Source organism: Buceros rhinoceros, unplaced genomic scaffold (assembly GCF_000710305.1).
Source record: "Buceros rhinoceros silvestris isolate BGI_N320 unplaced genomic scaffold, ASM71030v1 scaffold13039, whole genome shotgun sequence".
Classification (NCBI taxonomy): domain Eukaryota; kingdom Metazoa; phylum Chordata; class Aves; order Bucerotiformes; family Bucerotidae; genus Buceros; species Buceros rhinoceros.
In genome coordinates, this window is record NW_010432176.1 from 8,035 (window position 1) to 23,715 (window position 15,681).

At 38.7% G+C, this 15,681-nt stretch overlaps 1 protein-coding gene across 1 annotated transcript in view; it reads left to right on the top strand.

Moving 5' to 3' along the window:
- Nucleotides 1-1,607: 1,607 nt before the first annotated feature.
- Nucleotides 1,608-15,681, top strand: part of ZCCHC2 (zinc finger, CCHC domain containing 2) — a 29,279-nt gene continuing 15,205 nt past the window's right edge. Inside the window, exons 1-5 of the mRNA XM_010143681.1 lie at nucleotides 1,608-1,695; nucleotides 4,795-4,871; nucleotides 7,291-7,362; nucleotides 11,202-11,314; nucleotides 12,854-12,948. Coding sequence (XP_010141983.1) covers nucleotides 1,608-1,695; nucleotides 4,795-4,871; nucleotides 7,291-7,362; nucleotides 11,202-11,314; nucleotides 12,854-12,948 — 445 coding nt within the window. The remainder of the gene's footprint in view (nucleotides 1,696-4,794; nucleotides 4,872-7,290; nucleotides 7,363-11,201; nucleotides 11,315-12,853; nucleotides 12,949-15,681) is intronic.

A 15,681-nucleotide genomic window follows, 5' to 3' on the forward strand; every position in this document is an offset into this window, starting at 1 on the left:
CCAGAATCTGATGCTTCCTGTATTTGCAAGGAAGAGTACTGTCTGAAGATTTATAGCTTTCCTCTACCATCTTTTATGAAGGTCTTTCAGTGGAGTAATCTTCTTATCCTGAATGAGAGGACAGACTTTGAACTTTCAATGTACATCTACTCCAAAAAGTATCCCTTTTGTCCCAGGAATTTTGTTTGTTTTACAGAGCTACTAGTAGTTATTTACTTTCTAGTTTTCGTGCAGGCCAGTTGCTAAATATTTGTGGTGCATTCAGTGTCCTCTATTTATTTAACTTGTTTCTTTTGAGAGCTTTCCAAAGAAACCTACTCTGTATTTTAGCTTCCAGTGCTTAATAAAAACCACTATTTGGTTGATTTGTGGTGCTAAGCAGAGAAACACCTTCTCTCCCCCTCTGCACTTTTGCTGCTGCTGCTACCATCAATATGGTATTTGCATATTGATGTTATTTAGGTACTTGCTAAACTCATGTGTTATACTACTTGTTACAGATATATAGAGGTCCCTCACTTAAAAGAGATTAATCCAGAAACTAGCTAGTAACTTCCAGTATTCCCTAGTTCTTTTTAAGGCAAGTGTTGTTTCCTTGAAACATGGAATTACACTGGTCAACTGGCAAAAACAGTTGTATCTAAAGTTACTGGATGTTTTAAAACATTTCTGAATTTTAGCTTGGTTGGTCAGATTGGTTTTTTAAAAAGACCTGGTCATTGACGAACATGTAAATTGATACATTAGTGTTTTATCCTAATTTGAGAAAAATAATATAGGCTCTTGATGTCCTAGAGAAACCACTTGAAGTCTCTGCCCATTTAATACTTCTCCCTGTTTTAGGACTGTTAGCCTTGTTTGTTCTTATTTATCTGTCCATGTTCTCTGTCTTGTATAATTTCCTGTTCTATCCCTCCTTATTCACTGTATTAAAACTAGTAATTCTTGGCATATGAATTTGAAGCCTGCATGCAGATGTGTGAGGAGATGAGCCTTCGGTCTGACCTCTTCGCTGTGGAAGAGAGGGCCTTGGTGCCAACTGACAATGCTGAATTTTTAGTTAGTGAGGGTGCACAGATGTAGCTGTTAGGAGCGTATGTCCTGATAGTCTGTCCAAACAGTTATTCGTGACGTCCTGTGTAGAAGAGGTGACAGCTGAAGATAGAGGGCATGACTATAATTGAGGAGAATATGTTTAAAGCATAGTGAGTAGATGACTTCACAGTTTAGTGATTGAAAGAGTTCATACGAACAGTAAATGTGCACTGAAGTTCTGAGCTAATGATCTTGAATTGTCCAGCTGAAGATACCAAAAGTCACATGATCTGGCCCCCACCCTGTTCTGTTTTTAAAGTAAGGTCAGTGAAATATTCTAGGCTATAGCTGATATTTAATAAATAATTAAATGTAGCAGGAACTGAAATGGCTAATGACCACCTTTTTGCCACTGTCAAGAACGTCAAGATTTTCTTCTGTATAATACCGAATAAGTACCTCATTCTTGCTAATTTCTACTGTTTAGGGCAAGCTTTGATAATAAACATTCTATTAAGAAACTTCCTTTTTTTTCCTTCTCAATTTAGAATGACTTTTCCCATAGCGACTGCATGCCAAGTAATGAGACCAGTTTGCTAGAACGAACCACAGCACCTCATGATGGAGTACCAATGGCTTCCCATAGACCTCAGCGAGAAGGTATGTAGTCTGAGGTTTCTTTTGAGAAACAGATTAAGGTTTTTTTGAATGCTAAACTCTGCCTTGAGTTATAAAACTCTTGCATCTGTCTTCCTGTTCATCTGAGTGAGAAACTGCAATGATTGGTAAGTATAACAGTTTCTCTGCTGCCTACTCGATCTTTTCTTTGTTATAACAAATTGTCATTCTTCTTAGCTGCTAACTACTAGTGACTGCACACAGAAAAATTGATTGCAAATGGGTTTTGTTCTGAAAAACGAGGGTGGAGAAAACATGACAGTTTAATGTAATTGTATAATGGTGGTTAGGTTTTTTGTAAGCAAAACTAAACATGATGATACAGTGAAACAGTGGATAGCTTTTGCTACTTGATTCAGTTGTATTTGGGAAGTCTTAAAAACAAAGAAAAAGCATGTATAGAAGTGGTAATTTGGGGAAGTGAGAGGTTTTCCATAGAAGTCAGTCATCCTTTGGCTCTCTTGAGGAGAATGAGAATGAAGCTTCAGAGTGTAAACAGAACTCTGTGTAATTGCCAGCAGAGTTTCTTCTCTTTGAAGAAATGAGCATTATTGAGAACAGATTTATTCTTACCCTTTATTCTCCAAGAAGATTAGCAAATAACTTGTCTACTCAAAATTTGTCTATGCTATCCTCCAGATAGTGAAGAGCTGTCAATTCTGGAAAAACTATTGCTATTCCTTTTGTCCTCATAAATACCCTTTTGTCTCTGCTGTGGAGATTTAATTACACTTTGAAGGCAGGTAGTTTGAGAGTTTTAATTCCTTGCAAAAACATCCACAGATTATAGACAACAAACCTGTTTCAAATACTTTTACGGAGTTCAAAGTTCATATTCACAAATTAGAAACACAAAAAGGCGACTCTCTTTAGCAATGCTCTTGAATTATGTAACAGAAGCACAGAAAAGTTGAATAATCAAATCTGGCAAGGAGCTTAAATATTTCTCAGCATTTGTGTATTATACAAATAGTAGTTAGAAACTACAGTGAAGGATCAGAATAATTTTGTGATATTTTCTATATAGGTATGCAACAGAAAGTCCCTACTACAGAAATCTACTTGCTGGCTTAGAAATGTTTCTGATAGTAATACAATTTTTTTTTTAATTCTCACCTGTGATGAATATGATTTTTAGAAATCTTGACATACTTACGGTGGAGGCAGTGTCAAACCTTACACATGCTTGACTTAATCCTCCTGAATGTATGTGGTGTGTCCAAAATAGATGTAGAGATGTAACATGCCTCACTGGCTTGTATATTCAAACATTTCTTCTCGGTCTAGCTATTTAGAATATTTAAAATGTGATTCTGGAAACAGAATTTTATAGCAGTCTGTTGAAACTGTGGAACTAGAGCTGTGCAGCAACAACACTGTCCTTACCTCTTGTATCTCTTAGTATGATGAAGCATGCAACAGCCACAAAAACAAGTTAAGGAAGTTGAAGGTACTACATTGTGTAATAAAATTTCTTTATACTCAAGGACAAATATATGTAGCATTATGAACATTCAATAGTTTAAAATAAACACAATCTCATGAGAAAAGAAGCTTGTCTGTGAATGTTAATACTGTTAGTTTCCATAATTATGTGTGCTAAATATATGCATGTAGCAAAATGCAATTAAACCACTATTCTCAGTTCCAGTCATGGGAATCATGTTTTGAATTAACTTACGAATATCAACTCAGCTGTTCATATCAATTTTAACAGTGGCCATTAAGAAATGTTACTGCACCAAAGCCCATGTTATGCCATTGTCCTTTTTCTGACAGTGCCTTTATCTATACCAGGCAGGTAGCAGTTAAGGACGCTGCACTCAGTATTTGTCAGGCTTTCTACTAAAAGAATTAGAAGCTGTAACACTGTCAGGAGGTCAGGAGGCTTACATGCTGGCTTGTTATTCCTTTAAGGTGATTGCCAATACTTAGTTCTCTGAGAAATAGCGTGTTTGATGCGGATGATACTTTAGTTGCAACTTTATCAAAGTTGTTATCAGAGATGTTTAAGTTTGATGAAGTGGTAATTAGCTAATCTCCAAGAATAAGCTCTGTAACATACGCTTGTAGGAGGTTGATTTTAATTTTTTTTTTATTGTTATGAGTAGTTCCCAATAGTTCCAATGTAAATATGCAGTTAAAAATCAAAATGAAAATGTTAACTGGTAACACCACACTGCTCCCACCTTCCCCCAAAAAAGAAAGTTTCAAAAGCATCGAAAGGAAGCATTGGTGGTGTAGGGCTGGTAAACTATTTTTGTTCATGCTTATGAAGGAGTAAAATTCTGTTGCATTCCTAGGCCAGCATGGCAGGAAAAGCGAAAAGCCCATCTCAGCTACATCAGGATTTTTATATAGGGAGCTACCTGGACAATGTTGTATGCCCTCAAGAAAGTCTCCAAGTCCTGAAAGCGGTACGGTGCTGCTGCTTACCAAGTCGCAGCCGGAACGTGCCTATTCCTGAATACAGTAGGCTATGGGGAAGTAATGTTAAAGTAGCAAGTACTTTAAAGTATCTTTCTTCCAGTTCAGTTCAGTGATACTCTCTACAGGACAAGTCTAGTATCCTTCTGCTTCCTCTCTTAATTTCCTGTTTTTACTAACACTCATTTCTGTCTCCTTCAGGCCTTCCCCAAGTGCTCCCTTCCACCTAAGTGCCTTTCAGAAATGTGGCTCTTCTGCCTTAGTTTGCTGTCCTTACTACTTGGTGTTTCAGAAACATGGATGTGGAAGGCTCTGTTGCTGGCTTTTATCAGCGCTTGTTACTTAGTAAAGATGCAATTTGACTTCCTTTTTTTTTCCCACTTACAGTGGTTATGTTGTGGTGTTTATGGTCTAAATAAGCTCAGACTCGCATGATGTGCAGTGAAGGGGTTGTGGTCAGGCCAGAGAACTACTTTTGTAGACAACAAGGCTCCACCTGCCCCCTGCAGTTTGTTGAAGTAAAATAGCACCTGACAAGGAGTGGTGTTGTGTGAGTCAGTAAATAGCATACAGTGATTTCTCAGAGCAGCTAGATAAGTAGACGGATTTTCAAACTGTGATTGTGGCATGTACGATAAGGTGTTTTTCTTTCAGCTGTACACATTGAGAAGATAACCCTGAAAGGAGTACCACGAAAAAGGGCTGACAAACATTTGGAGTACACGTTCAAAGTAAGCAAATAACCTCTAGAATGTTGAAGTGCTATCTATGTACTGTAGATACGTACAGCTTGTTCCAAACGCCTGCTCAGAAGGCGATTCTGAATTACATTAGGGTCTTCAGAGATTCTCGGAATTATCTTATAATTCTGTTGGGTTCTGTGTATGGATCAGGTGTTTTATGTAAGAACATGGGAGGCTGACAAACACAAGCCATCACCTGGTGTATGACATCACTTTAGGAAACTGAAGTTATTGCTAATTTGGGCTAAGCATTACAAAGAATTCTAAAACTAGTTGATTGTTTGCTCAAGTGGCATAGGAGCGCAGTTCTTGTGCCTGCTACTATATATTGCTTGGAGTCATATGATCATCTTGGGTCTCTTTTGTGAATGTTTACCCTAAGAGGATGACTTCTGTGGTTTTTGACAAAACCGGGGGTTGGTTTCTTTGTTTTGGAGTTTGTTTGTTTGTTAAGGTAAAAACAAACAAGGTAAAGTCAGTATGCTCTGAGACCTACCTAGTGTAGTCTTCATGTGTTACAATAGCCAGAGGCAGCATATAAAACCATTATGTGAGGGAATTTTAAACAAAACTGAAACACTTCTTCACAAGGGGTCCTTTGAGGTCTATTGTTAAAGGCTGTAGGTGTAGCTGCTAAGGCTATTGGTGGTGATGTTCTAATTGAGTCAAAGTAGTAACTTTCTCAGCAAGGACTGACTAACATTATGAGTCATTTGGCCAATAGATGTGAGTGTGATTTGGTAGTGTGCCGGATTTGAACACAGAGGTAAATTTTACCTCTTTTCCCCAAACAAAAGAGTGGTTTAGATGAAACATTATCATCAGCCATTTGACATGAATCATGGGAGCTTTTTGAAGAGGCAGACTTTAAAAAAGAAAAATCCATTTTGAGCTGAAAACTGATATGTTGATCCCAAAGATTGATATTATATTCTCTAAATGGATGTGAATGATAGAGTTTTGTCTTTTGTGCTATTAACTAGAAGCTTAAAGTTAGAGTTAAATTGACATCTATACTATTTCTGTTTTTGAAGTAGTGACAACAGATACCTTGTTATTGATTATGTCTGAAGGTGAAATTTGCAAAAAATTTCTGCACTCTTCTTTTGCAAGGACAGTAGTGTGGGACATAGCCTTTCAAGTCTGGAAGGTTGACTTGCCGATTGTCATTGACCTTTTGTCCATGAACTTTGTGAACAGAGTGCTGGATAAAATATGACAGTAGATAGGAGAGGTTTGTACAGAATGCCCATATAGATTATTAATATTTAAAGTCACAAAACTATTTTGAAAATTCAGCACGTAGATGGCTTTGACAGTGGTTTTGAATTTCTTTGTTAAAGGGGGAATGTTGAGATATTCTGGGAAGTATTTGAGTAAGCTTGATACTCCTCCAGCTCAGTTCTTTTAGGAAAGCATTTCCTCTCCTCATCTGAGCAGGTATATACTGTGCTCCTCACTGCAGACCATTTTGTGCTTGCCCAGACGCTGCTTTTTTAAGGTTATAATTATGGTCGTGGCTTCCCAACTGAGGGCACCAAGAATAGTTGACATTTCTGGGGACTAAGTTGAAGGCAGTTGGTGGTTGACATTATTCTGTCAGCTTGTGAGAGAAATGAATGTTTATAATTGACATGTCCACTCCCATTACACAGAATCTCCCCATGCATGTAATGGGAATCTTAAGCTCAAAAGTGGGCACTCATCTAACCAAGCTTACTTCTTTTTTTCTCAAAATATGCATGTGAAGGTGCTGGTTTACTGCTTGCATGTTGTGTCAGAACAATAAGCTGCTGAAATTTTGTACAAGCGTATACCGCAGTGCTGTCTGATTCTTGAGTAACTTCTTCAGTAACTTGAAGTACTTTTTATGAGTTACAACAACTTCTTCGTGGCCATGTAAGATTCTAGCCTGAGGCATATGAAATTTTTTTATGGGTACTTTAAACAAAGAATTTTTTTTTTTCTTTTTTGTTCTGACTCATGACAATGGCAGCAAGTGCTCAATCCAGTATATCTGACCTACAGTCCTTTTCTCTGGTACCTGGTTTTTGCAGTTAATGATGTCTGTTTGAAACCAAGTTCTGTAATGACAGCCTCTACCTGGCTTCTTTCTGAGTCACTAAGTTGGTTATCTTCAGGAACTTCATTGTGTTTGCCTGAATTGGTTCACACTCCCTGTAGCCCTGTAACAAGTAACATGAAGGTGATCTTAAAATGTACACTCAAAATTAGTATGCATCTTTGAAAAAGTACAACTTTACCCCTGTTTTGCCTGATACTTACTTATCTGCAAGTGTTGACTCTCACACTGAGATCATCGGATTCATGGAGATGTTAAGATCAGCAAACTAGTATGATATTTGGAAAAATAAACTTTCCTCATTCTTTTTTTCTTTCTCACTAGGTAACATGGTCTGATCTTTCGGTAACGTGTGTAACAAAAACGCACCAGGAGCTTCAGGAATTCCTGCTAAAAGTATGTATTGAAATATAAAATAAGTGTTTACACCTCAGGTTTATAACTTCAGGAGAGCTGGGATTTTTGGGATGTAATTGCAGAAACAAAAGCACACTACCAGATTTTTGTACTTCGCACTTGTATTAACCGTTTAAGTCGTGTATTCCGGTGGAGCAGCTTGACAGCAGTGGCCAGCAGGAGCAGGGAAGTGATCGTCCCCCTGTACTTGGTGCTGGGGAGGCCACACCTTGAATACTGTGTCCAGTTTTGGTCCCCTCACTACAAGAAGGACATTGAGGTGCTGGAGCAGGTTCAGAGAAGGGCAACGAAACTAGTGAAGGGTTTAGAGAACTTGTCTTATGAGGAGCGGCTGAGGGAACTGGGATTGTTTAGTCTGGAGGAGACTTGGGGAGACTTTATTGCTCTCTACAGTGACCTGAAAGGAGGTTGTGGGGAAGTGGGAGTCGATCTCTTCTCCCATGTCATGAATGACAGGACGAGAGCAAATGGCCTTAAGTTGTGTCAGGAGAAATTTAGGTTGGATATTTGGAAAAAAATTTCTTTACACAGCGTATCATTAAGCACTGGAACAGGCTGCCCAGGGAAGTGGTGGAGTCCCCCTCCCTGGAACTGTTTAAAAGCTATGTGGATGTGATGCTGAGGGTCGTGGTTTACGGACCCTGGCAGTGCAGGGTGAATGGTTGGGCTCGATGATCTTAAAGGTCTTTTCCAACCAGATGATTCTGTGACAGATGAACAGCTCAACAGAACGTTTGGGAAATTTCCCAGGAGGAGATTGTTGCATCTGAAATTACTCTTAAAAGTTTCAGCGTAACTACCAGATGAGTTTTTAATACTCTCCACAGAGTTAATGTATAGATACAAGCACTGCTTGTTAGTTTATTGGTGCTGCTGTTAGAGTGATGTTAAAGAGTATTGTTTGTTGTTAATTAATAAGGCAGAGCCATGAACAAAACAGTTCTTAATTTTACTGTTGTATTCTTCAGTGGAACAAAGGCAGGCTGTTGCAAGGAGTTAAATTTAGGAAAACCTAGCAACTATTTTTGCATTCGTGTGTATAAGAAACGTAAAGTTCTGTAAGTTGTTTCACCTCCTGCCCCCAAGCAGAGAATGCATTTGTGTGCACAGGCCGTATGAGTGTGGTGACATCAAACTGTGTGTTTCAGTGCCAGTGTCTAATATTCTGGATTCAACTTTTCTGGGAAATTCTGTATTTAAATTCAGAAATTTAAAATTCTGAATTTAAAATTAAAATTCTGTTCAGGGCACGAAGGAAGATCTGTTCTGGATGTGTTTTGATGGCATCTGGTTAGTTAACTGCAGTGTTAATTGCAAGTGGAAAACCAGTTTCTAGACCAAGGGCGTTCATTGTCTTGTTTGCTGTTTTATTTATTAACATGATGTTTTCCAGCATTGCAGAAGTGAAGCAGTATTCACTGCTGCTTTAATCTAGTTGGAACACCTTGTTCCAAGAGTTCCCAGAGCTTGATTTGTGAGGATTTGAATTATGGATGGCACGTCTGGTTGTGGATGGGGTGTCCCACATGAGACAGGGGACATGCTGAAGAGAACCTTAAAAGCATGCATGTCATGCAGGATCCCCTGCAGCTCTAGGGTGAATGTTCAACTGCATGCCCCTGTTCTCCTACCTGTAAAGTAAAGACGAACACTGGTTTCCGAAATGGAGCCTCTAGTACTACTTGCTGCTGGGAGGAGGAGCCGGAAAACCAGACAAGTTCTGAGATGTTGCAGAGCTGTTCAGTTTGACTGATGCAGCTCTTCAGATGTGGACTGTTCCATATGCTGGCTCGACTGCTCCAGTAGAGTCTAGGTGTAGAGAAGGTGGTGGCAGGATAAGAGGAAGACAACCACAGGCTTCTACAAGCTTACTGAGGTGTTCTGTGGAGAATGTGCACAACTGAAAAAAAAATGTATTTGGGTTGTGTTGGTTTGATAGCCAGAAGTAGAGAAGAAAGAATTGTTAAATAAAGCAGGATAAAACTTAGGCCTTCCTTTAAAAAGCACCACAGAAGTAAGAATTATATCCACTTCACATGCGCTTGCATTTTGGCTTTTTGTTACTCGTATTTCCAGTCCACATGGCACCATTTAGTAGTACACTGAATTTCCTAGGAACAGAAAAGAACGGTCAGAATACTTGATAGAAAATTCCAAGGTTGTGGGTGATAGGAGTAAGACAACTGTAAAAAAATGTTTCAGAATGAAAGCATTGGTGGGAAAATCTAAGGTAGTAAATGGGATAACTAGGATGCTTTATATTTAAAGAGCACCTTCTTTTAGGTGATAGGCATAAGTTCCTGGCATGTAGGAAATTGCCCACATATGTGGAAGGACTAATAGGCTTGTAGGGGACAAGGCTATCTCATTACCTGGAGTTAAGATAAGTCAAGAACCTAATCTCGGGTTTGCGTAACTGAATCTTTAACTACAGAAGAAATTTAATTCCTTTTAATGCAAGATTTATAGAAAAGAAGTTATAGCTGGTTTTGGAGACAAATTGAAATACAAAACACCAGGACAGGGAGGTTTGCTTATCCCCATGCTTCTGCAGTGGGTTTTTGGTATCCTTTTGGTTAACACTGACTAATTCTTCAGTCAGAGTTCCTCGATAGCACGTATTAAAGCCAAAGGAGTCAATTAAGAACAGCTGCTTTCAGCACTTCTTTCTGGTTTTATATCTAATACACTGCAGGTGCTGTAGCACTGTAGTACTCTAACAGGACCAGCACCTGTCTGTCTAGATTCCAGAAGTTCCTGTTATGTATGGTACCAAAGAATTGTCTGCATCAGACATCGTGGTGTGTGTCTGTTGTTAGCACTTCATTCAGTGAGAGCGTCACTTTGAGCTTTGCTGTTGTACCACTAGCAGGCTGTAGTATCCAGCTGGCACCCTGGATTGGGTGTGTTCCCGGTATGCAAGGGGAAGGTGCTGCTCTAGTGTAGATTACTTAGTGCTGCTGATCGTAACTGATGGCGGGTGTTAACTAGATTAGCAACAGCTTTTAACTTGAGGAAAAAGCATTTTTTCTATGGCAGTTTACTTCTCATTGCCCTAAAATTAATAGACCTTTTTTAAAGTAATACAAATTAACAAATTTTATCATCTTTAGTGTACTTAAGTACATTATTTTGGAAGTTGTAAGTGAAAAAAATCTTGGTTCTAAGGAATATTTTTTCATTTAAAATAGATGTTCTTTAGTAGCCAGAATTTTACCTTCTGAACTAAAACATCAGAAGACCACACTTTGTAATACTGGCAGTGGAAACAGTTACAGTGAAGTGTCAGAGTTAATAGCAGCTGGAGAAGGACTTGCTATTGGTTAATCTCAATATCCCACTGAAGTCTAGTGTATTGTATAACTGAAACAATTTCCTTTCCACACTTGCTTCTTTAAAATAACATTACTCTAGCTAAGTGGTGATAGTGAGTGCAGTGCATTCAGTCCTCCCTGGAAATTTCTTTTTATTATTTTCAGATGTACCTCCTGTGTGTCAAAGATTTAAACAAATAAATCAAAAAAGGCTGTAAGATACTCTGGGAAAGCACATAGCATTAGTAAATTCCTGAATGTAGTTCTTTCAAACAGAGCTTTAAACCTTCTTACACCTGGATTTGATGGGAAGGTTTACAGCAAAGTGTTTCTCTAGCAAAACCGAATCCTGATGATTTGTTGTACCTTTGGTCTGTAAATTACCTTATTGTAGCTGGAACAATAGAGTTTCTTGTTGATACCAAAAGGTATAAAGTCTGATGGTGAACAAATAGAGTCTTAAAAATGTCAACCACTCATTTTTCACGTTAACCTTTTTCTCAGCTCCCAAAGGAACTGTCTACTGAAGCGTTTGACAAGACTATTTTAAGAGCGCTAAATCAGGGTTTTCAGAAGAGGGAAGAACGAAGGCATGCTGATCTTGAGCCCATAATCAGGTAAATATTGTGGCAAATAACCTGAAATGCATCTCCTGAAACGTGATTGAAGTCAAACGAGATTACTTTTAGGGACCGTGGAAATTCTGCTGCCTAAACACAGTATGTGAAGAAAATGGGAAGGCAGTGATAAAATAGATACTCTTGACTCTTTTTTTTTCTTTAAATCGAGACTCTTGTTAAACTGGCTTACTTCTGTAGAAGTAGTCATACAGCTAAGACAATATTTGTCCTGAGCAGCATTGCATAGCCGTGATTGGCACTTCTGCAAGAGTTCTACCTCCATTATACAAGGGTATATATAGAAATACTGGAAACAGTAACTCAGAGCGCATGTGTTCTGATTTTATGACAAGATAGACACACAGAAGAGAATTTGTGAAGAATAACCAGTAATAGTGAAGCATGTATGTAAAATCCAGTGTAGCTCACACATTTGTAAGAAAACAGCCCATAACCTGCTGTGTAGTGATGAGAGTGCTTGCTGGGATGTAGGATGTGCTGATCCAATCTTGTAACTCAACAGCAGTATGAATTTGGGTGCCTCTCCCTGTTCTCTCTGTTTGCTTCAGATGCCTTGTTACGTTTGTTCTTTTCCGACAGGGCTCTTCAGCCTTGTTCAAAACAACTTTAATTATTCACCAGGTTAGGCACTCTTTCTTGAGTTAGGGTACTTGTTGAAGAATCAGACACTGCTTTTCAAGCTCCTGCTCAGAATATACTGCAGGCCCAAGCGTATCAGACGTCTGGGTTTTGTCTTCATAGCTTAGCTAAAGAAGATATGGAGCTGCCGTGTGCCTCAGCCTGCCCTTTCCCAGTTCTGTTTTATATTAATCTGTAATATTATTTGTCTGTCTGTATTGGCTTGATTGTCAAACAAAAGACTACATCCATGTGAACAATTTTGGCTGATAAACATTTTGGTTTTAAATGAACAATTTTATTAAATAGACATTGACTGAAGAGAATGCGTTGTCATACAGAAAGGTTGTGAAGCCTCACTTGCACAGTAGTTACAACCCCAAGAGATACAGCGTGAGGATCACCTTTGAATGTTGATCTTGGAGATAATTATGAAACTCAAATGCTGATATTATAGGTGAATTCAACTTTGAGTTTAACCAAGTAAGTGTATTTAAAGAAGAGATACATTATTTTGGGAAGCTGTGTTCTCAGTTAAAAAGAAAAAAGTTAAAATGTAAGGTCCAGTGGTTTTTGACTCAGTCCAAACTCCTTTTTGATAAAATGTTACATGTCACTAAAATGTTTGAATTGAGATGGCTCAAAAGCACATACCTTTTAAATACGAAAAATTCATCATACCAAGTTCTGGTACTGGCTGTACTCTGACCTTACGCTAGCACTGAACAACAAAGCCCAAAAGTAGCATTTAACGTTGTTTATACTGAGGATGCAATTTGAAGTGTTTGGATTTCTGTAGAACTGTCTACTTTGCTCTTTAATGGTACTGTAGTAAATTTCTGTATTCTTCCTGTGGAATATTACTTACCGTTTTACAAACTCTCGCTTAAATTTCAGGCAGCTATTTTCAACTACATCGCAAGCTTTTCTGCAGAGTCAGAGAGTATACAACTTCTTCCAGTCAATCTCATCAGAATCTTTGCACACTCACAGTAAGAAATCTCCTAATACTGTTTAATATAACAAAAAGTCTGTGAAAAGCTATTCTTCCCGTCGTGCCTAATTACAGTTTTATAATTTTGTATTCATGTTACTTTGTATTCCACCAGTTGTATTTGAACTCCTTGCCAATGGATAGTTGCTTCAGTAGATACTCATGGTTCTGACAGTGGGAACATGTTATATAGCATCAGCTTGTGTTCTGTTCGTTCTTTCTTATCTTCTGTACCATCATGCTATTAAAATAGGTAATTGTGAACTGAGAATGTGCTACAGTTTGGGATTTTCTCCTTTTAAAAAATATTAAACTATGGAACAAAAAGCTTAAACTGACCCCTCCCAAAATCACATCTGGTTTTTTGGTTTATTTTGTAGATGAATCGTTTGTCTTGATATTTAAACCAAGATTAGTTTGGGGTACATAAATGATGTGATTGCCCGAATTACAGAACATACAGAATCACGTTCAGAGCATTTGCATTTCAGAGATTTCCTTGGAGGACCTCCTACCTACTTGTGTATTACAAACTGTTTGTGTGACCTAAGCTGAGCTTCTCTGTGCGGGTGCCTTAGGATGTGGTCTTTGCTTCTGCTGAATCTTTTCTTCTTTCACTGCATCTTATATGCCATGACAGTTAAGGCACTGACTGTGAGGCCACTGCCTCAGAAGTTGCAGAAGATCTTAGTGAGGAATTGAATATTTGGAGATTTCAAACAGACTGCTCATATATGCTTGGAAGAAAATAGAGTAATGATGGCTGACTTTTAATTTGAAATGATGTGTGTGATCTGTGACACATGTATTCTTTCAGTGATGAGATAGGTAGAACGGGAGGTCATTTTGTGACATTCTTTTTTTAGTAACACCGAGGACATTCTTACATGACGGTTTCATAAAAATGTTGAGCTAATGAGTTCCTGCTGTGAAAATTCTGACAATTCCATCATACAGGAAGGCTGCATGGGGAGAAAAAAATTCCAAAGTCTGGAAAGATTCATGTTAATGATAGGCACGCTGTACACACTGTAGGCTACATCTAGGTGTGAAAGAACTGCAAATTCATTGTTACAGGTGATCATAACTTGAAATGGTGTGAAAAAGAACCAGTGCCAGGTTCCGTCATGGTAGGCTTGACTGCATTAGTGCAGGGCAGAAATGATCTGCAGGGTAGCAGAGGAGTAGAATGGACAAATGTAAATTCTGCGGGAAGTCTTACAGATTACAATGCAATCATAAATGGGAGACAATTTAAAAAATAATAATTAAATAATTGGGTGCAAAAAGGCTCACAAGGATTTGTCAGATCTAGGATGCATGGCAGGTAGGATGAGAAACTTACTTCTTTAGCAGAAAGGATGAAAATCTCCAATAGAAGATGACTTAAGTCTTCAAATACCAAAGAGTCGTAATGTAAAGAGGATGATGTCTTCTCTGTGATGGAAAAGACAGAAAACACTGGGGTTAATTTGCTATGAGGAAGATTAGAACTAGGGGCAGGCAAGAATCTGGTGATTACCAGACAAGTCCAAAGGAGTGATGCAGGTCAGAGGTGGAGGCAGAAAAACCGGTCAGTAGGTCATGGTAAGAACAGGATCAGTGAGGTACGTGGCCAGGCACAGGCATGGCTGAGTGCACCTCAGGCAAGGGCCTGAGCTCAAATGGATGGAGCCTCTGCCAGTCTCACCCAAAATTGCAAAACTGCACTGTATCAGACTGGATCGTGAGCACAGGCAGGTGAAGCCCTTGGGAGGGCAGAGGAAGAGATTGCAAAGCCCATTGGTGTGGTTCAGGGCCCTGACACTGGGCTAGATATTAAGAAGGAGTTTGGTGAAGACTAATAGTGATAAATTTAAGCATAGTTGGTTTTTTGTTTTTTGTCAAGAGGAGGACCGGATGACTTGTCTGGGGTAGCTCACAGCCACATTTCCTGTGGTGCAGGCTAGTAGAAGCTGTGCCAAGACAAAAGGATTCATCCTGCTCATTGCAAAAATCACCACAATTAAGTGGCTCACAAGTTTTTTCAGTTGGTGGCCTCTGTTTTTCTAGGTTTCCTGTTGGGGATTCCTGGAATCCTGCTAATACTTGCAATTGCAAGTTAGCTCGTGGTGGCATGATTTGAATATATGTGATGACAGAGTTGGGGGAGGGGAAGGAAGTGTATCTTTAAGAAAAATCCCATCATAGTTCTCAAATCAGATGTGCAGAATTAATTGGTATTAGTTAATACCAATTATTAATTGGTATTAATGGATGTGCAGAATTAATTTAAGCATTTGTGGCTTAAATTGGGCTTCAGTCGCTATTCAGAGGTGGAGATAAAAGTATCTCTTCACGCAAATACAAAAAATACTTTTTCTGAAGGACACTGTTTTAGTAAAACCTATGTGGAAATAAATTCTGTGTTCAGTGAAGGGTCTTTTTACCTGAAAAAATAGTTTGGATCTCACACTGAGTAATATTTTCAGTAAGTGTAATTATGCCGCCATGGTTCCGTTAAGGAGGAAATTGATTAGCTCCCTCCTGGTTCATAACATCAGTTATTTCAGACACTTCTTCAGGTTGGAGTAGACTTGATTCCAACAGACTTTGTTAGAGCGTGGTGTCTGGGGACTGAGTATCTTCAGTGCAGACATATTCAGAAGGATCTTCCTATCAATGCTTCAAGCTCCTAAGCAACAGCTTTCAGACGCTTTTACCTGCACTAACTTGGAGCTTTTTGAGAGGG